This window comes from Astyanax mexicanus, chromosome 14, assembly GCF_023375975.1.
Source record: "Astyanax mexicanus isolate ESR-SI-001 chromosome 14, AstMex3_surface, whole genome shotgun sequence".
Classification (NCBI taxonomy): domain Eukaryota; kingdom Metazoa; phylum Chordata; class Actinopteri; order Characiformes; family Acestrorhamphidae; genus Astyanax; species Astyanax mexicanus.
Window position 1 is genome coordinate 6,714,762 of NC_064421.1, and position 22,170 is coordinate 6,736,931.

The 22,170-nt window shown below is 37.3% G+C and overlaps 1 protein-coding gene across 1 annotated transcript in view; it reads left to right on the forward strand.

Annotated features, from left to right (window-relative positions):
• Positions 1 to 22,170, forward strand: part of adck1 (aarF domain containing kinase 1) — a 248,162-nt gene that overhangs the window by 114,610 nt on the left and 111,382 nt on the right. The window contains exon 5 of the mRNA XM_049463856.1: positions 21,588 to 21,746. Coding sequence (XP_049319813.1) covers positions 21,588 to 21,746 — 159 coding nt within the window. The remainder of the gene's footprint in view (positions 1 to 21,587; positions 21,747 to 22,170) is intronic.

A 22,170-nucleotide genomic window follows, 5' to 3' on the forward strand; every position in this document is an offset into this window, starting at 1 on the left:
GATAGAAAAGAAAGAGGAATGATACGAGTTAGAGATCTGACTCAACCGGATCTGACTCGACTCGTAATTCAAATTTCCCAAATTCCTGTTGGGTTGAGTTTTTAGCTTCATATAACCGGAAATTTGTGATAACACATTAGAACTAGTTCTCTACTGTAACTACATACATATTAAAATGCTGTATCTGTATCTACTGGATTTACATTTTATAATAAATGACAGTATTTGCAATACTTAAGTACAAGAGTGTTGAATACTTTTTTACTTATACTTGAGTGTAGAGATTAAAAAACACTTAAACTTCTACTCAAGTCACTTTTTTGATGTAGCACTTGTACTTTTTTCCTAACAATTTATGCATGTCTGCATACAACCATTTATTTAACAGATTTTAATGATGCCATGAAGTCTTTTTATGCTTTTTAATATTACTGATTTTGATTTTGATTCTTATTAATTAACACTAGTTAACACAATATTAATCACTAAATTTCTTAATGAATGTCTCAGTGCATTATTATTTAAAACATTCTTGATCATTAACATTATTTACGAATGTTTAATAAGGTCTTAATTACTGTGATTTAATATTTTTATTTGGAATTTTGGAGAAATGTTGTTTGTAGTTATATAATTATTATTCTATAATAAAACAACAATGTTCATTTAACTTAAACATATACTTATATCATATATCAGAAACTGATTCAGAAACTGAAGTGTCTCTTCATTTTTTTCAGAGCTGTATGTTTGAGGGGAGATAAAGCCAACATGGGGTGCTGGAATAAAGAATGCCTAGTAAATTGGATAGAGAAAACTTCTATTTTTTACCTTTATTAAAAAGATTTTCTGATTCATCTGATTTATTAAAAGGATTTCTGATTCAGCGCCGGGCCGCAGCTGATTGCGCCAGAAGTCGGGATCAAACTTGGTTGCGTAATTAACTTGTGCTTTTTTCCTAGCAATTTATGCATGTCTGCATAAAACCATTTATTTAACAGGTTTCAATGATGCCATGATGATTTTTTTTTGCTTTTTTTTAAATATTGCTTACATTTCTTCTTGAAAGTCCACTTTTATTTAAAGCAGTTCTCTTAAGATAAGCATCTCCAAAGGGACGTTACGTATTATTTTACCTTACATTTGCAGCTTCAAATTGATTTGGATTTTGATTCTTATTAATTAACACTAGTTAAAACACTATTAATCATTACATTTTTTAATGAATGCCTCGGTGCATTATTATTTAAAACATTCTTGATCATTAACATTATTTTACTATGTTAAATAAGGTCTTAATTAGTGTGATTTAATAATTAGTTTACACATTACTTTAACCTAACCATTTAACGTGCTTGTTACTGTATTGTAAGTGAAGTCATTTGTGACCCTTATTGTCACCAAAGTGTCACCAGTTGTATAAATACAATCAAATTTATTGAAAAAAGGCTGTATTGTACTTAAAAAAAAGTAGTCAAACCATTTCCATGCTATATGGAGCCTTTACCTAAAATGTTTTATAAAGGATCATCTACAAGATGTTTTTTTAAGTGACAGACTATTTAAATAAAGAAACAAAACAATGAATCTTCAGATGATCCTTAGTTTAAGTTGTTCTGGTCCTGTAAAAGAAGGTACCTAAAGTTAAATATGACTAACAGTGCATAACTACATAAATTATGGCCTTTACAGTATTTTTCACAATAACTATGAAATGTTTACCATGTTACCGGTCTCTACTCATCCAGACTGGTATGCCAGATCTATTATTTGATTTTTATTGTGTCTCTGGTTCAGGATGGGTAATGGATTTATGGTATGTTGTTGGGCTGATTCGTGACTCTGTGCTGTGATTCCGGTCGGACTCTATTCACTGTGATGGGTTTTATTCACATGCTGAAATTCCCAGCTCTCCCGGGATGCCCTTCTCCATGTTTGGAATGTCCTAACAGCAGATGGCAGGGATTGGGCCCTTTGTCACGACCCAGGCTGTTTCCTTCCCTGCTTCTGTTTCTTTAATGAAGGATCTTTTGTCGTGGTTTTGTGAATCACATTCCCACAAGGGAATCCGACGGCTCATTTCACTGTCCACCTCTGCCTCAGATATGTCTTTAGTTAACCCTCAGATGGCCATCACATTGGGGCTTAATGCGGTGTGCAATAACTGCAATAATTAGCTATAAATTATAGTTAGAATATTGTCAAAATTAATCAGATACATTTTTTTTTATCCATTGACACCACCGTCATTAATCAGATAAAATTATTCGCTCTTATTCTTTTTAAGACTCAAGTTTTATAGTGGATATTTAAATGTAAATAGAAGAATAATTGTAAGGAATGCAAATTGCAACTATATTTATATTAGTGGTGTCAGTTAAAATACTAGTATATACTTGTACAGCTCTGGAAAACAATGAGAGACTACTTAAAAATCATGAGTTTCTTTGATTTTGGAATATAATCAAAGAGAAGATGGATGAACTGCTTGAATTTTTGCACCAGGAGTAAAGACATAAATGTATCCAAAAGCAGTGTGCAAGACTGGTGGAGGAGAACATGATGCCAAGATGCATGAAAACTGTGATTAAAAACCAGGGTTATTCCACTGAATATATTTATGTACTGAACTCTGATTGTCTACAAATAAATGCTCTAAATGACAACATTTTTATTTGCAATTTGGGAGAAATGTTGTCTGTAGTTTATAGAATAAAACAACAATGTTCATTTTACTCAAACATAAACCTATAAATAGTCAAATCAGAGAAACTGATTCAGAAACTGGTCTCTTAAAATTTTTCCAGAGCTGTAGGTTTGAGGGGAGATCAAGCCAATGTGGGGAGCTGGAATAAAGAATGCATAGTACATTGGATAGAGAAAACTTTTATTTTTAAACTTCATTAAAAAGATCTTAGCTTGGTTGTAAGTATTTCGTATTCAGTGCGGGGCGCAGCCGATTGCGCCAGAAGTTGAGGTCAAACTTGGTTGCGTAATTAACTTGCGTTAAAGAAAATAATACAGAAATAATTGCAAGCATTGATGCTTTAACAATGACAGTCCTAATTATACTAGAATGCTGTTGAATAACTGGACCAGATGTTTAAACAAATGTTCATCTATGTACGACACTAATTACAAAAAAGTTCGGATGCTGTGTAAAATGTAAATGAAATTGTAAATCAATGATTTGCAAAACTCTTAGACCAGTATTTTATTTACAACAGTACAACAAACAGATATCATTTGTAAAAAGTGAGATATTTGACCATTTCATGAAAAACATTAACTCATTTAAGAACTCATTCCAAAAAAGTTAGAAAGGGGCAACAAAAGGTTGGAGAAAAAAGTAATATTAAAAAAAAAACAAAAAACAGATGCAATATGTGCAATTTGCAACTAACTTATCTAACTGTTTATAAAAGAGCATTTTGGAAAGGCTCAGTCTCTTAGAAGCAAAGATGGGTGGAGAATTACCAATATGCTATAAACATAAAAGCATAAAAAAGGTAAAAGACTTTATATCCCATCATCTACACTACAGAATATCATTAAAATAATCCGACAATATGAATAAATCCCTACGCAAAAGGTACAAGGCTGACTGTTGGTATTAGATGCTGGCGATCTTCGGGCCCTCAGATTTCACTGCATTAAAAGAATGCTGTACTGATTATGTGCTGGAAATCACTGCATGATCTCAGGAAAGATTGTGATTTAACACCGTTTGTATCTTTGTGTAAAACACAAAGTATCACCAGAGATTATAATTGAGATACATTGTTAGGACCAATACTTATGCAGATGGTCGTGCCTCTCGAGAACCCTCATCATGTTCACTTTAATGAAGGATTGATTACATGAGCTAAGTATTGGATGGGAAGTGGGAATGCTGATGGTCCTCAGGGAGCTGAGGGAAATTCTCCAGCTAGAACACATTCTTATTTCGTTAATCAATCATGCTCTCTTCTAAGAGGAAATACTAAGTTACTTACTGATTATTACTGTATAGTGAATTAATGTATACAATTGGAGCAGTGGGGTTTGGCAATAGGTTATTAATCAGGTCAAACAACTGCAAACAAACAGCATTAGTCCTTACAAATGGCATGCTGTGTTAAATGTGGATAAAGCACTTGTTATGGTAGCACATTGTGAAGCAACCACCACGAAAACCATAGCAACACCTTAACAACCACCTAGCAACCACTTAGAAACAGCAAAGCAAACCACCACAGACACCATAGCAACACATTAGCAACCACCTCAGACACCAGAGCAACACCTTAGCCACCCCCTAACAACACTTTAGCAGCACCTTAGCATAGCAACCAACACAGATAACATAGCAACACCGTATCAACCACCGAGCAACTGCTTAGCAACACCTATTCAACCACCACATACACTATATCAAGACCATAGCAATCACCTAGTAACACTTTAGCAGCACCTCAGCAACCATTAGAAACACTATACAATAGCAGCCAACACAGATAGCATAGAAACACCATAGCAACCTTAAGAAACAACATAAAAACCAACAGGAAAGCATAGCAACACCTTAGCAACCACCACATAAACCATAGCAAGACGTTAGCAACCACCTAGCAACCACTTTGAGGCAACATAGCAACCAACAGCATAGCATAGCAACACCAAACACCTAGTAACTACTTAGCAATATCTTAGCAACCACTGCAGACACCATAACAACATCTTAGAATCTGCCCAGCAACCACATAACAACACTACAACAAGCACATTAGCATTAAGAGTGGTAAGAGCCATTTTAGCTGCACAACCAGTCTGTGTTTCCTTCAGGAAATGCACGTTTCTAGTTAATATTACTTGTGTTGGGCTGTTATGTTGTTCTTGGTTGATTAAACTCATTGCAAAAAACTGCAATTAAATGTTTTAAATCTCATAGTGGGTAATTTATTTTGATTTCAAATGTGTTTGCATGTTTGTAACATTGGTATTATTTTGAAGCAGATAAACAACAAGTCACAGTAAGAGCTGGTGAGCTGGTGTATCTGACACGGTGCTGAGAGTGTGTGATAGAGTGTGTGTCCTGCTTGTGGTGGCGACACTGCGAGGCGTCAGTGGTGTGAAATGGTGGGTATTGTGTGTGTCCCACGCGGCAGGGCAGAGATGCTGACCCACATGTCGGACCCCCAGGCCCACGAGGAGGTCCAGCCGGGCTGCGCCTCTCCCAGCATCCTGTGATTTCACTGCAGAAAATGACATGAGCATCTCCAGCAGCCTGGCCTCCGCCGGCGCTCAGCATGGGAGAACGCTTTCTCGCCTTTGTTGCGTTCACTATAATTTCAGCAAAGTGGTCGCGGATGGCGAGGCGAATCAGAAAGCGCTTTGTCGTGTTTTATTTTGGGGGGCCGGTGGAGGAGAGGGGCCGTATGGAAGATAAATACGAGAGATGTTTCTTTGTGATTCTGAGAGAAAGCTGTGCTCTTATTAAAGTCTTTCTCTATGCGTTTGCTACTACACACTGTAGTTCTGAGTGAAACGTGGTATCAGGGAGGGTCTCCTGTGGGTTAATAACATGGAAAAGGAACTGTGTGCCACAGTTTTGGTTTCAGTGTGACTGTATGTAGGCCTGTCTCAACAATATCCAGTTTTTTAGGTGATACAGTTTATATTATGATGGAACATGAACATGGTTCTGTAATGTAAGGTGGATTATCTATAAAATAAATAAAAATAATTTGTACTGTCAGACCAATATTTTATTTACAGACAAACACCTTTCTAACCTTGATGGCAGCAGTTAACTCCAAAAAATTAAAGCAGTTGGAAAGCAGCAAATCCTGTATTATACTTGGCAACCAGGCACCTGACACATATGGCTCAGGTCATTTTCTGTATTATATTCAGCAACCGTGATGTTGGCACGTGCAGCTCAGGTCAATTCCTGCATTATACTTGGCAACTGGGGTGTTGGCACATGAGGCTCAAGCCAATTTCTGTATTATACTTGGCAACCAGGCACTTGACACATATGGCTAAGGCCAATTCCTGTATTATACTTGGCAATCAAAGTGTTAACACATGTGGTTCAGATCGGTTCCCATATTATACTCGGTATCCGGTGTGTTGGTACATACAGCATTTGGCCCAGATATAATTATTATATTATTTTATATTATATTATTTTATATTATATTATATTATACTAGATTGAAACCCGAACCAGCCCAGTGCAATGTAGGCTGTGATAGGAGTGAGATAGGAGTGATTTTTTGCTATCTGGGTAAAGAGATTAGGTAGCTGATATTGCATTTAAATAATCAAATGGTCCAATAAATGTAAATTCTTTACAAATGAAAAAGTAAGTGATACTAATAAAAAAAACAGCTGCAATAGAAGAAATTGGCAACTAGCTCACATGACCATGTGTAAAAGGGCATTTTGGATAAGCTGAGTATGAGTCAGCAATGATTACCAATCAAAGATTACCAATCGGCATAAAAAATTGTGAAATAATGTAAGGAAAATGTTCCTCAACATAAAATAGCAAAGACTTTGAACAAAATACCGTATTTTTTTATCTTACTAAAATCATCAGTGTGCACCTTATGTATGAATTTTACCAGTCAGGTTGTAAGCTTACTGTAAATAAACTGAAGTGCTTTACTTACCCAAATAAACAGTTTTCAGAAGGGAAATCTGTGTAGATTAACATTCAGTGCTCGATTGACTTTAAAATATATATTTTTTAAGAATTACAGTTATGTTTACTTAGCTTGGCTTAGCTTTACAGGTCTTGCCGCTGGGTTTAGAACGAATTAGAACTAAAACATGGCCACACACCTGTTCCTTACTAGTGTCGCATAATGCGCCGTATAATGCACTTTATGTACAGTATGAAGAAAATAGACATATATTTATAGTGCACCTTAAAGTGCAAAAAATATGGTAGTCAAAAGATTTAGAGAATCTGGAGAAATCCCTGTACAAAAGGTACAAGGCCACAGGTCAGTAGATTGAATGCTGGTGATCTTCGGGTCCTCAGGTGGCACTGCTTTAAAAAAAGGCTGTACTGATTCTGTGCTGGAAATCACTAAATTAAAGCACATTAAAGCCTTCTTAATGTTAATATACTAATGCAGGCAAATAACCTGAAAACTTTAATCTAAAGAGTAAATCTACCCACCGCTCTGTGTCTGAACGGTGGTGTTGTGTGTCCGATATCTGCCTCTATCATTTGCCATTGATGGATCCATCCTACATTTTGTGTGAAACTGACCAATAGACACTCTGAAATTCACTAAGGACACGCCCATCCCATTAGAGAGAGAGATGTGTGTGAATAGTTTACAGCTGCTGGAGTTTCTACAGTGCTTTTGGGCAGCAGCAGTAGAGTCATTCTTTTAAATATATACAGCTCTGGAAAAAATTAAGAGACCATTTCAGTTTCTGAATCAGTTTCTCTGATTTTGCTATTTATAGGTTTATGTTTGACTGAAATGAACATTGTTGTTTTATTCTATAAACTACAGACAACATTTCTCCCAAATTCCAAATAAAAATATTGTCATTTAGTGCATTTATTTGCAGAAAATGAGAAATGGCTGAAATAACAAAAAAAAAAAAAGATGCAGAGCTTTCACATAATGCAAAGAAAACAAGTTCATATTTAAAGTTCAGAAATCAATAGTTGGTTCTCCTCCACCAGTCTTACACACTGCTTTTGGATAACGTTATGCTTTACACTCCTAGTGGAAACATTCACACAGTTCAGTTTGGTTTGATGGCTTGTGATCATCCATCTTATTATATTCCCGGAGGTTTTCAATTTGGTAAAATCACATAAACTTTTTTTAATTTTTAAGTGGACTCCTATTGTTTTTTTAGTCTGTGTTATTCACTTTCACTTTTAGTGGTTTTAATGTTCTGGTTGATCAGTGTATTGTACAGCGTCTACTAAAATAGCAGAGAAGTCTTTACTGTTGTGGTATAAACATATACACATAGATGCTTTTGATTGTGTTCTGTTCGTTTAAAATATATTAGACTTTGATAATAAAAATAATTTATATGTAAGGAAGGAGCGTGTCAGCGTTTGATGGTGGTGCATTATTATATTTCTGTAATTAAGATAAACTTGCTGTTCTCTAACTGCGGGAGAATAATATAAATATCCCTGATGGAAGAAAGAGCTGACATGAAAAGAATAATTGAAAACTTGCTTTACTATAAAAATGTTAATGAGAATTGCCCATACAGAGCACAGCTGGGCTTTTACCCGGCGCCTGCGGAGTTTGTGCTGGGAGATTTAAGGAACGCTATTTGCAGTAAATAAAGTCCACGCCTGTGAAAGTGCTGCAGATGTAATAACAGATGTAATATTACATCGTATGATGGCACATGCTGTTGTGTGTCTTGGGCTAGTTTAAGAACGCTTCTAAATAATTTGGTGCAGTGGTTAGTAAAAGGAGCATCAGGGCTGGAACTGAATTAAAAACTTTAAAATAATGTTAAGAATAAAGGTTTATCTCTGGTCTGGTCTTCATATCCTTAGTACAATACAAAAAGTTAAATGTTGGCTGTTAAAAACATATATAATCCATTTTACATTGTGTTTCACACAGACTCGGGGCAGACACTTACAGATACAAATCACTAAGTTTATTTCTAAAGGAACCTATTAGGCTTACAAGGGTAGTGAGGGACAGGCAAGATCCTGAAGACTCCTGAAGACGAAGCTCTTCAAAGAGCACCTACTCTCTTAACACCTCTAACTAACTAACTACTTATAACCTCATTTCCTTTCTCCCCTCCTTTACTCCTCTATCCCATTATTTCCCTTTGACCTTCTTTAAGACCTGTCTCAAAATGTTTTTACCTTTAACTTCTATTACTTCTGTACATCACTATTGTAAGTCACTTTGGACAAAAGCGTCTGCCAAAGTAATGTAATGTAATGTAATGTAAAAGATAAGTAACAAAATTGCAGCAAGTATAAACACCAAACCAGAGAGTAGTCAGGCAAACCAGGGTCATACACAATACATCCATCAATACAAGGGAGAAGGCAAAAAAGGAGTCAAAATTACAAAAAGGTCTACAACAGGTAATGCTACTTCCCTGCTTCCCTACTCTCCTTTTATATTATGTGTATTTTTCTTATTTATTTTCTTATTATTTTATATTTAATTCTATTTTTATTTTATTTTATTTTATTTTACAAACAATTGCTCTTTTGGTTGCAATTGGACCATGAGATTGCAATTTTTCAAGTCTCCTTGAGTCCTTTTAACCATAGCATTCACCTAGCACCCAGTTGTGTTCCTCTTCTGATACTAACTATATCAAATAATGTGTTGTAACAATGCTTCTTGGTATTATTTCATATACCATTAGAGGCCTGTTAATTTTCTTTTAAATCGAGTCACATTTGTAGGAAACGTGCATTTGTGGGATGAGCAGCAGAGCTGAATATGTGGGTTGCACCCATGAAACCTTTGTATCTACTGGACTGGACATGATATCATGTTCTGCAGTGTCATTTGCAGTGACTCAAATCAGGCAGAGAGAAAAGCATGCAGAGGTGTTGTGACGGCTGTTTGTTTGGGGTTCAGGGTAATTAAACTTGCAGTTGTGTGAAAGATGTGAGAAAGTAATTGCCCTATTAATTAGAGGGGCGCTCGGAGTGGCCTGTGCTGACCCGGGTGTTCAGATTTGGATGGAATGAGCTGATCTGAGCTGGTGTGAAAGGGGTGCGCAGCTTCAAAGGGCCGTAATTGAAAGACACTACTGGACCCATTATTGACCTGTTCTATCAGCGGGGAAAAAACAGCACATCCTTCAAAGGCTTTAGAGACTGCAGCAAAAACACATTGTCCACAATATAAAATTGTGAATACTGTAGTTTAATGAAAGCCATTATCTGTTATTGTGAATTTTGATTTATTTTTATGCTGTCGTGTTGACGCCCATACACACAGCTTTCTCTTTTAAACACCTGAAAATTAAAGTCTAACCCCATCTTAAGGCTAGTCTCTGTTTAAATGTAACTTACTTTATGTTAACACCTAAGCATCTATGCAAGAGGTGGACAATATGACCCCAAGATAATATCACAACATTTCAAAATATTTTTTTGCAATAATATTATTCTTTGCGATATAAAGAAAATGTATATTAAATAATAATATAAATAATGTAACATAGGGCGCCGAGTGGTCCAGCGGTCATGCAGCTTTGCCATCAAGCTGCCGGTGCTCAGAGGGAGCAAAATTTGCTCTGCTCCCTCTGGGCTGGGTAGATGGCGCTCTCTCCCCATCACATTTAAGGTGGCGCTGGTCGGCACGAGGCGTCTGTGAGCGGATGATTCGGAACCTAGCCGCTGTGCTTTCCTCCGAGCACGCTAGCTGCTCAGGCAGTGATTCATCCGCAGCAGCTCGAAAAAAGGGGTTATTGACTTCACACGGGTCGGAGGAGGCGTGTGCTCGTCCGCATCCTCCGAAGATCACGGGCGTCACCGGTGATGGGGACGCACAAAGGGGTGGGACAATTGAATATCCAAATTGGGAGAAAATGGGGAAAAATCAGAAAAAAAAAAATAATAATAAAAAATAATGTAACATAACAATAATGTAGTAATGTAGCCAAAAAACTACCAATATACTAAAATGCAGATTATTTAGTGCATGTATATAAATATATGTGCATATAAATATGAACAATCATACAAAATTACCCTTAAAATTTTGACTGCTTTCAAAACAGAATACTGCTATTAAAATATATGGACATTACACACTAAGAAAAATAAATACAGATTTGTTCTTGAGTACAGGAGTACAGTGATACACAATACAGAATGTACCTTTTGGCCGTTTTAAATGGTACAAATCTCTGCTTCCTGCTGTTAGAAAAGGGGTTGCACTTTAGAGGGAACACATCTGACCGTCAAAAGACCAATATTATACCTTTAAAGGTGGGTACAATTATGAAAAGTGTATCTTTGAGTGCAAAAAAAGTACTTATCTATCTTATATTTTCAGTGTGTAGCACACCTCTAATCCATGCTAATGGTTGGAGGACATACATTGCATTCATTCAACTCTGTTAGCTGACCACATTCACCTCTATAAAATACATTATAGTACCAGTCAAAAGACATGTTTTAATGCCAAACCCGTTTTTTTTTTTTAGTCTAAAGCAAAAATAAATGTGTTGACCTAAATCTTCCAATACTTTGGGAGAGGCCTATTAAAATGCTTTAGCCACGGCATAAAATAATCGATGCGTTCATAAGAAATGTTACAAGCAATCCAAGATAAGCAGCAAAGGTATCATATTAAAGTGTGTTATAAGGATTGGAGAGGGTTACAGCTTTAAAGCGTGCCATTCAGTCTGTCCATGTATGAAATCTGAACTGACAACTAGGGGTGGGCGATATGGCTCTAAAATAATATATACTATATATACGATATACTTGGCGATATAGGAAAACTAAAATAATTCATTCATTTCAGGAATATAGTATAATAGTATAACAGAATAATCATAATGTGGCAAAATAAATAATATAGCATAAAATAATATAATGCAGCAAATAATATTGCAGAATATTTAGTGCATGCATATAAACTGCAAACTAAAACAATTATACAATAAATACACCTAAAGCTTCACAGTAAATAATAGACTACTTTTAAGACAGAACAGCCCTATTATCACAATATGGATTTTTAATATCATGATATTTCTGTGTCACGACATATTGTATACGATATAATATTGCCCACCCTTACTGACAACTAGGGCTGGAAATCAAAATTCAATACCAAAAAGGCACTGACTGAATGTCTGGGTACTAAACAGTACCAAAAGGTCTAAAAACAAATTTGGTGCCTGTTTTTGTTACTTTGCATAAACACACCAAACATTGAGAGTGTGCAGCATGGTAAAAAGCAGAGAGCACGCACATAAACGCAGTGAGCATGTTCACTCTGATCATTCAAACTGTTGACACACTGCCGATACGCTAACATCTCAGGCACTTGCTCTCGCGCTGTCTCTCTCTCTATCTCACTTGCGCTGTCTTTCTGTCAGTCACTCTGTCTCTCCCTCCCTCACTAGCATTGTCTTTCTCTCACTTGCGCTGTCTCTGCCTCTCTCACTTGCGCTTGTCTTTCTCTCACTCACGCTGTCTTTCTCTCAGTTGCGCTGTCGTTCTCTCACTCGCCTGTCTTTCTCTCACTTGCGCAGTCTCTGCCTCTCTCAATCGCGATGTCTTTCTCTCACTTGCGCTGTCTCTGCCTCTCTCAATCGCGCTGTCTTTCTCTCACTTGCGCTGTCTCTGCCTTTCTCACTCGCGCTGTCTTTCTCTCACTCACACTGTCTTTCTCTCACTCGCGCTGCCTCTCCCTCTCTTCTTTAACTCTTCTGTCCCTCGCTAACTCACTCTGTCTCTCGCTAATTCATGCTATTAGCATTTCATGATAAATGGACCAACATACATGCTACAAAACTGAGATATGATGTTTTTGTGCAACCCATGAAAGGATGCAGTTATATAGAGTAAGGAAAAATGAAGGTTTACCAGTATACGCTGATCGATAGTTGCAGATCAATGTGTATAAAATCATTGGGAAATGATTTATCTCAACCAATAGAACCAGTAGAAGTTGAAGTCCTGAAGATTTTTTTTTTCCTCCAGTATCATTCCACCGCTGCACTAAGCTCTGATTGACTCTCGCCATTGACCCAATCCCAGCTTACGGCCGCTGGTCCGGTCGAGCAGGGGCTGGGTCTGCGCCTGCAGGAGGTCAGGGGTCAGGCTGTGTTATCAGGCTATCGCAGACGCCGGCTGATGGTCGCTCCAGTCGTCTGTGGCTCGAGATAAGCCCAAGCAGGAAAAAATAGAAATCCAGACCTGAGATTATCAGATCATTTTAGAGAGGACAGATTGGGTCATCAGTGCAGACGCTCCGGCCAAACAGAGTGACACAGGAAGAGAAGAGCAGATATCACGATCGTGGACGTGGAGCGCAAAGGCCTGACAGTGTTTTCATACAGGCCTGACCTGACCCCAGCCGCTCCTCGGGGGGACGGCTGCAGTAGAGCCGCATGGCTGCGCCGGTCATTAGTGTTACGAACATGCTGGATCTAGCTGAAGCTGAAGGTCATGTGGTGTTCATGATCTCTCTGTAGGATAAACATGCTAAAAATGACACAGATGCAGCTACAGAGAGTCTGCAGAGGTTCCTCTATAACCTCTTTGCTGTGTAATTGACAGACCCATAGGAACAGAGATGTGTTACATCTTTAGAATGGAGATACTGTGGGGGCGTGGCTAAAAAGCTAGCTTTCAGTGTTGCTTGTTGTGCATTTGTGACAGCACAAACATTTGAACATTTTTATACTAACACCGTCTATTAATGGCATGTCTATAAGACTCAATAAACTCATTCATGACATATTATAATGCATTCATAAAACATTATAAATTTAACACATTATAGCCAAGTGTATAATTGAGCAATAATAGACAAGAGGGAGTCCTATAATGTGTAATATTGCCATAGATCAGCACACCAGTGCCAATATCACACGTTTTATCACAAACCTGGAGTGTATTATTGCGATTATACTTTAGTTTGATTATCGCTGTTTAAAATAAGATATGTTTGATTATAAACACTCCACAAGTTAAAAAACAATCCATTGCTGCTCTGTTTGTAGCTGCGCGGTTTGGCTTGTAAGTGCTGCATTGTTGCTAGGTTACCTGTATGTGGCGGAGTAATACATGGAGAGCTTTAGTTACAGTGCATTACTGGCTGATAACGGCACTCATAGAACGCCTCTCAGCCAATCACATAGCAGAGTTGGTACTAACTGTGGTATAATGCCCTGTATAATGAATTGTGATTCTAATGCATCATTAGCTGTGTTTTATAAGATGTTACAAATCGATTCCAAGAAACTTAGTCCTAGCTTGTAGAATGCATTATGACTATCTGAAAATCTGCAACTTATAAACACACCCTGTATAATACTCTAATTATGTATTTAGCCACTCATGAATTATACTTGTCTTAAATATATAATATTTGTTAGTCATCTATAATGTGTTATTACATGTCTTTTCACTCCAAGTGACAGTATATTACTATATTTACTATATAGTACTATATTTATTTTTAATGGTAGATACATACTATTTTAACATACATATTAAATGCACAGCTTACAGTGCATTATGTTCACAATTCATAATCCATAATAAACATAGCTATAATGGCTTATACATTTTGTAAGTATTTATAATCATGTTTATAATGCTTTATTAATGCATTATAATATGTTATGACTGTTTTTATAGTCTTATATACATGACATTCACATTCATTTTATGTAAATGTGTTAAATCTGACAAGATAAACATTAATAGAGCTGCAAACAACTCATTTTTATATAATAGTGTAGTGGCGTAATGGTGTTAGTGTTTTTTTATTTTAACATTTTCTGCATTTATAGATTAAGTCATCCAAACTATGAAAAACATGTGAAATTAGTCAGCAAACAAAAAAGTAAAACAGAATATCTTTTATATTTTAGATTCTCCAGAGTAGCACTTCTTGTTTAGATTAGACAGTTTTGCACATCTTGGCTGGATTTTCTCAGTCAGCTTTATGAGGTAGAGTCACCTGGAATTCAGGCTTTCAGTTAACAGCTATGCTGAACTCGTCAAGAGTTAATTACTCAAATTTCTTGTCTCTTAATGCGTTTAAGAGCATCAGTTGTAAAGTAGTGAAGAGGTAGAGTTACAGGTATACAATGAAAAGCTCTATTTGAGTAATGTTCTAATCCATATTATTGTGAGAACTACTCAACTAAGTAAAGGTTAGTCAATCCGAAAATATGATAAAACTGGCTCTCATCAGGACCGCCTCAGGAAAGGAAGAGCAAGAGTTTCACTTTTAAGTTCCTACATGATTCCCTATATGTTCCTTTATAGTCTGAATGACTTCAGTATTCATTTACAGTGTATGGGGGAAAAAAGAAACAAAATAAAAGCATTAAATGTTTAGTTGTTTTGTTGTTAGTCTGCATTTGTAAAGAGAGAGAACAGACAAACCATAGTCTGGTCAGCAATGAAACAAATTTTATTTATTTGCCCGGGGGTACTCAGATCAGCACAGATGCTTTATAATTAAGCCTTTTTGGATGTAGCTGCATAACTGCTGAGCTGTATCAGTTCTGGATGTGATCAGGAGCCGGGCACAGCGTGTGCTGTTCCCCCAGCTGCAGGTAGTTTCATCAGACAGCTTGTCCCTGTGCATCATAGCGTACGTCCGTCCCCCCGGGGCCGCGGCACCTATGAGAGCGGACAGGTGCCACCGGCAGCATCAAGCCGACAGGTCAGAGGCTGTCTGCCTGCTGATCCCGTCTGCATCTTCAGCCAACACTGCACTGAGGGCCACTGAGTGCATGTTTGAGTGTGTGTAGGATTTATAATGGTGTTAAACACACAGTTTGTGTTCACCCGTGAAGCTGGAGCCCACCGTCCAGCAGCTGAGGCCATGAGAGGTAACAAAAACTTCCTGAATTTTGCTAACTCCACCTTTAGCTCAAATTTGAAAAAGGAGGGGGAGGGGTAGTTTGGGAGGGGCACTGGGTGATGTATGGTGTATGGGTTTAGAGGTGGGGCAGGAGAGAGAGCTGATTGGCTGAGCTGCAGCAGCAGCAGTGTGCCTCTGATAGCAGTAAGACACAAATGGTTAGACGTCAGCAGGGAAGCAGTATTATTGGTTGTCTGATCTTTATATATTGTGACATGTCTGCATACCAAAGTACACAGAAACACGATCTACGCCAGTAACACAGTCTTCACAAACTGGCTGTTTTCCTGCTCAGAGACCCAAGCTCTACAGGGCTAGGAGAGTAATATTAGCTAAGCTTACTTAGCATTAGCATTGGTTTGTTTAAAAAAGGCAGTGTAAATTCCACAAATGTCACATGTGGACCTAATAATCTACTTTGGCTTTCTCTGTCTTCAAATGCTTTAACTTAATGTGGTACCATCAAAATGCAAGAAAATCGAACAGTGAAAAATCCCTGCATACATGAATGCACAGTTCCAACGACAGTGTGCGATGGGCAAAAGTGTGTTTAATTGAAACTGTCTATCTTAACCTTGGCTAGTTTCTTTATTCTCTCATCTTATCTGAGATTTGCAATTGTATGATGTTAATGATTACCACAAAAATAAATAAATAAATAAAACGATGATTATTCTTTGGTTATCTAGATCCCTCCTCTAATATTGGTCCTGATCCACTATTTCCAATACATTGTAAAATACAAAAAAAAAAAAAAAAGAAGAAAATTCAACTTCAACAGCGTAATTACAAAGAGTTATATAAAACACTTTTGTGCCACATTGCAGTGCAAATGTAGGGGTAATAATATTTACACACAAAAAAACACAGTTGGTAATAAACTGCAAGTTTTACCAGCACGTCTCTCAGAAGTGAAGCCAACACAGGTTTAGTGTCTCTATCTTATTCTGCTGTATTGCAAAAAAAAAAAAAAAAAAAAAAAAAGATTATTGATCACATGGTATTGTGGTCACTGTTTAAAGCTTTAATATTTCTTTTTTTTTTTTATCGTCGCCAGTGGGCCTGTCATTTCCAGTCACTGGGCACACATGCCAGCTAAAAACAACTGGTGAAACACACCAGTTCTCTTAAACAAACTGGACAGTTATGCAAAGTTAAGGAATGTGTAAGGTTATATAGGGATTTTGTGGTGTAGTATAGTATAGGGTAGTATAGCAAGTAAAATGAGTATGGGTAGTATAGAATAATATAGGTAATATAGAATAGTATAGAAATCATGGAATAGTATAGGGAAGTATAGTATAGCATAGTATAGGGAAGTATATCACATAAAGAGTGAGGGTGGTATAGAATAGTATATGAAGTCCAGAGTAGTATAGAAAGCATTGGGTAGTATAGGGAGTGTTGGCGAGACTCATGAATTTGTTTCCACAACTGTATAGTCAAGTATTTAACATATGACTTTTGGAAAAATGTCAGAAGGTTTATTTCTCAGTAGAGGAGAGAACTTAAGGAATGTGCAAAGCAGCATTAAGGCAACCTGAAGGCCTTGAATCTAAAGCAATGTCAAAGTTTGATCAGTTTCACAAGTTCTGTGCAGTTGTGGAATTTATTTATTTTTTTAGATGAGTTTTAAATTCATCAGTTCAGCATGTCTAAAGAATTATTTGAAAAACTGTGAGTAATGATCGGACCGTCTGGGCCAGTCGTTTTCATTTCCTGGACACATGTGCCTGCTGATGAGAGTATAGGGTGTAGTTTAAAGCAGTATAGTATGTATAGCTAGTATAACATTGTACAAGGAGTATATGGTATAGAATATGGAGTGTAGGGCAACACAGGGTAGTATATAGTACTGAGAGGGAGTATATGGTGATATAGGGCAGCATACTACAGAGAGTATATGGTTCTATATGGTACTGCACGGAGTATATGGTGGTATTGGGCAGTATAGGGTAATATACTTTACTGCAGGGAGTATAGGGTGGTAAAGCGCAGTATAGGGTAGTATATGGTACTGCAGATAGTGTATGGTGTTATAGAGCAGCATACTGCAGGGAGTATAAGGTGGTATAGGGCAGTATGGGTTAGTATATGGTACTACAGGGAGTGTAGGGTGGTGTAGGGCAGTATAGGGTAGTATGAGGTACTGCAGGGAGTATATGGTGGTATAGGGTAGTATAAGGTACTGCAGGGAGTATAGGATGGTATAGGGCATTATAGGGTAGAATGAGGTACTGCAGGGAATATAGAATGTTATAGGGAATATAGGGAAATGTACGCTATTGCAGGGAATTTAGGGCAGTATGGGGTAGCATTGAGAATACAGGGAAGCATTGGGCAGTATATGGTAGTATAAGGGAGTATACTTTACTGCAGGGAGTAAAGGGTGGTATAGGACAGTATAGGGAAATATACAGTACTGCAGGAAGTATAGAGTGGTATAGGGACATATATGGTATTGCGAGGAGTATAGGGTGAATACAGGAAAATATAGCAGGCTATAGCAGGGAGTAAAGGGTAGCACTGAAAATATAGGAAAATATAGGGTAGTATAAGTTACAGCAGGGAGTACACTCCCTGGTGGTATAGGACAGTATAGAGAAATATACAGTACTGCAGGTAGTGTAGGGTGGTATAGGGCAATATAGTGTGGTAAATGGCAGTATAGAGTAATATACCATACTGCACAGAGTATAGGGCAGTAAAGGCTAGCATTGGGAATATAGGGCAATTTAGGACAGTAAGTTTAGGCAATCAAAACAAAGTTACTGGATGACCCATAGGTGCTTAAGGCTTTATTGATTCTTTTCCATCAATCTTTTTTGTTTATGCACATTTTCAAATTCAGAAAAAAAGCTGGAATGTGTATAATCCACTATAATGCATTTCCAGATTCTTGGTATCTTCACGTATTTACAGGCTTTGTAAAACTCAAAGGAACTCCTTCTAGATAAATAGAAATAGATGTGCTCAAACTTTTGACTGCTACTCTAAGTACTGCAGACATATCATGTGCTGCTAGCGTATCATGGCCTCCCTGTTTTGCCTTTGGTCATCATTTCCTGAGAGAACCCTGCTCATCCCAGCCTGCACAGCTGAACTCTCACTGACATTGACATCAGGCTGTGTTTCCTGGCCGCTGGTAGAGAGAGCTCGAGGGCTGGATTCCTCCGGTTCCCGCAGGGCTGCCCTGTCTGGTCAGATAGATGGCCTACGGCTTCGCAAGCTGCATTAGACATGCCCAGTCAAGCAGTGAAGTCCCGCGCTATGATTGATAAGAAGGACAAAGTTTACTCCGCAGGCTGAGCTGTGGGTTTAAAATGCTCAGTGAAAGAGGGGGAAGGATATGGAGGTTCATAAAGCATTCTGGACCATTCCTGACTCACTTAATCTAGGAGAACTTTAACAGGAGCAAAACACACTAGTCCACATTGCTATTTCAGGACACATATATGCCAGGCTTACATGTTGACATGTTAAAATGACTGTTATAGCAAGCAATTTAACCAAGTTTATTTAAGTATTTAATGTTGTGTTCAAACAATGTACTTGAGTTGAGCTTAACTGTTTTTTTCTTACATGATTAATTATTGTTTACACTGTAGCCACATCTTTTAAAATGAGTAATATGTACTAAATAACTCCACATGTGTAAATGGCTACCACAGTCCAAAACAGTGGAGATAACGACTATATATCTGTGTGTACGGTGTACATTAGCCAGCTCTGCTTTCGTCTTGTAGTCCATCTGGGATCTAAGCTTGGGATCATCTTTTTCACATTTTATTTAATTTCATGCATTAAAGTGACAGGGTAGATTAATTGAGTGAAAGTTGATATGGAATAAAATGGAGACAATATGAGATATATCAGTATTCTTAATTTTTAAGTTTGTCATGGACAGAGTGAACTGAGAATTATTTAACGTGTGTAAATAGCTTGACTGTAGCTATACAAATAACTAAATTAAACATACTTTAAAAAATATTTTTGGTTTAACCACATGCTAAAATAGAATCCTACTTTATAAAGCTGTATAAAATGTACAAAAATACCTTAAAGTGAAGGATAACATTTCTCTATATGTGTAATAATATGTTCATTCAAAAAATAAAAGAAGGAAATGTATTGTGGTACATTGTCTGTATAAAAACTTTATACAGCTTATACTGCAACACAAAAGGTATGATATATTGATATATATTGATATATAAATATACATATTGTTCCTCAAAGGATTATTTTCAATACACAGATATTTTTCCACATGTTGTATGTTTTTTATTTTTGGCTGCTTTGTTTGTTTTGTGTCTTTTCCCCAAGCCGTGTTTACTCACAGGTAAAAAAGGAACAATCTAAATGGAGTCGCTTGACCTTCGTTAAGTAGTTTTCACACTCATTTAAAGGTGGGTGGTGTTTGGTGGCCAGCCAAATGAGTAATGTCGTAAAAAATGGGTTTTTATGTGGAGTTATTTGTTTATTTTTTTTATTTGTAATTTATTTCCCTCCATGTCTTGTCTCGACTTCACTCCACAATGTCTCGGCTGCGTCAGCAAACACTTTAACACTGGTGATAATGTTGAAGTTTGGAGGGGCTTCAGCTCGCTAGATTTATTTCTGGGTTGGCCCTCTTGTGGGTGGGAGATGTGTCACTTCCTTTTGGCGTTATATCATCAGCCCATGTCGTGTGGGTGCAGTATTTTCAGTTTTGGCATAATTAAGCCAGGTTTTCTGCATAACGCCCATGCTTGGCTCTCTGCTTTGCTTTGTTACCTTCCTATCAGCAGCCAGGGTTTAATCTGATGCTATATGCACATCTCTAAATCAAAAAAGGTTGGGACTGGATGGAAAATACCCAAAAAAATCAGTGTTTCTTACATTTGCTTTGACTTTTATTTATTTGATTGCAGACAGTACTAACTGAAGATATATTTTATGTTTTGTCTGCTCAACTCAAATATATGCATTAATATACAGTAACAATCAAAGGCTTGAACACATCCTAAATTCAGAGGTCTCTGTGTGCCTCTCCACTCTTCCTCCAGACTCTGCTCCCTTGATTTACAAATGAAATGTAAAATGTACTGATGATCAGTGATGGTTTGGAGAGACATGTCATCTGCTGGTGTTGATCCACTGTGCTTTATTATCAAGTATAAAGTCAGTGCAGTTTTGTTTTCCCACAAAATCTTACAGCCCTTCATGCTTCCCTCTGCTGATTACAACTTTTATGGAGATGCAGATTTAATTTTCCAGCAGGACTTGGCACTCTGCCCACACTGCCAAAAGTACCAATTGGTCTTATATAGTATTCTAATTTTCTGAGACACCGATTTTTGGGGTTTCATTGGCTGTAAGACATAATCATCAACACTAAAAGAAATACATGCTTAAAGTAGATCACTCTGTGTTTAATACTATATAATATATGAGTTTCACATTTCAAACTGAATTACTGAAATAAAGTACTGTAACGTTTCAATGATTTTCAGATTTTTAGAGATGCACCTGTAGAGTTTTACAGGTATACACTCTCACTGTTGCCACTAATGTTTATTTGAATTTATTCTAATGTTACACATTAACATTTAAGGTATTTAGCAGACGCCCTTATCCAGAGCGACTTATAACAGTGCTTTGATGTTACTTAAAATATCCAAAGCTAGTTTGTAGACTAGGATCAAGAGATACACAGAGCTTGATCATGTTTAGAACCCTTTGAACCATTTTTTTTTTTAGTTTAGGAACTAGGTTGGTTTCCTAGACAGAGATTAAGTTTTCCTTTCAGTGAAAAATCTCCATTCAAACTCCATTGGACTTTGTAGTCCAAGACTAGGTTTAATCCCGGTTGAGGAAACTGCCCCATTGAGTTTTACAGGTAGATACATTCTGTGACCACTAACTTCTTTTGTTAAATTGGGTTTATTCTAATGTTATATAGAGTTTTTCAGGTTAATACACTCATATTCTGATTCTTTTTCTCCACAGCTGGAGCAGTTGTTCATCAGCTTTGAAGAGAAACCCCATGGAGCAGCTTCTTTAGCCCAGGTTCACAAAGCGGTCCTGCCTGATGGGAGGACTGTAGCCGTCAAAGTGCAGCATCCAAAGGTCCAGGCCCAGAGCTCCAAGGACATTGTTGTGATGGAGGTGAGTATAAATCGAATGGGCCAGATTGCGGCTAGTTACCGCTAGCTAATTCGCACACTCCGTCACTGTCACATGGTCACATTTAGCCTGATGAGAGACGCTCATACCCCCCATTAGAGTTTAAATAACAAACCCATCATTCAATTCCTGGTATTATTCATGATAAAGCAAAAAGGCATCCAGTCGTGCGTATACAATTTCATCTGTTATACCGACCATGTGATGAATTTATTTTAGCCAGACCAATCAATGCACACTATATGTCACATTATCTAATGAATGCATTCAACTAATTTAAGTTGCACCCAGTGCCATTAGAATAAGACTCAATTTATGTCCACCATGCAAATTTATGTCCTCCCCCCCCCCCAATTCTTTTGGGATGTTTTTGGGTAGTTGGGGATAAGGTGAGTTGGGTGATCAT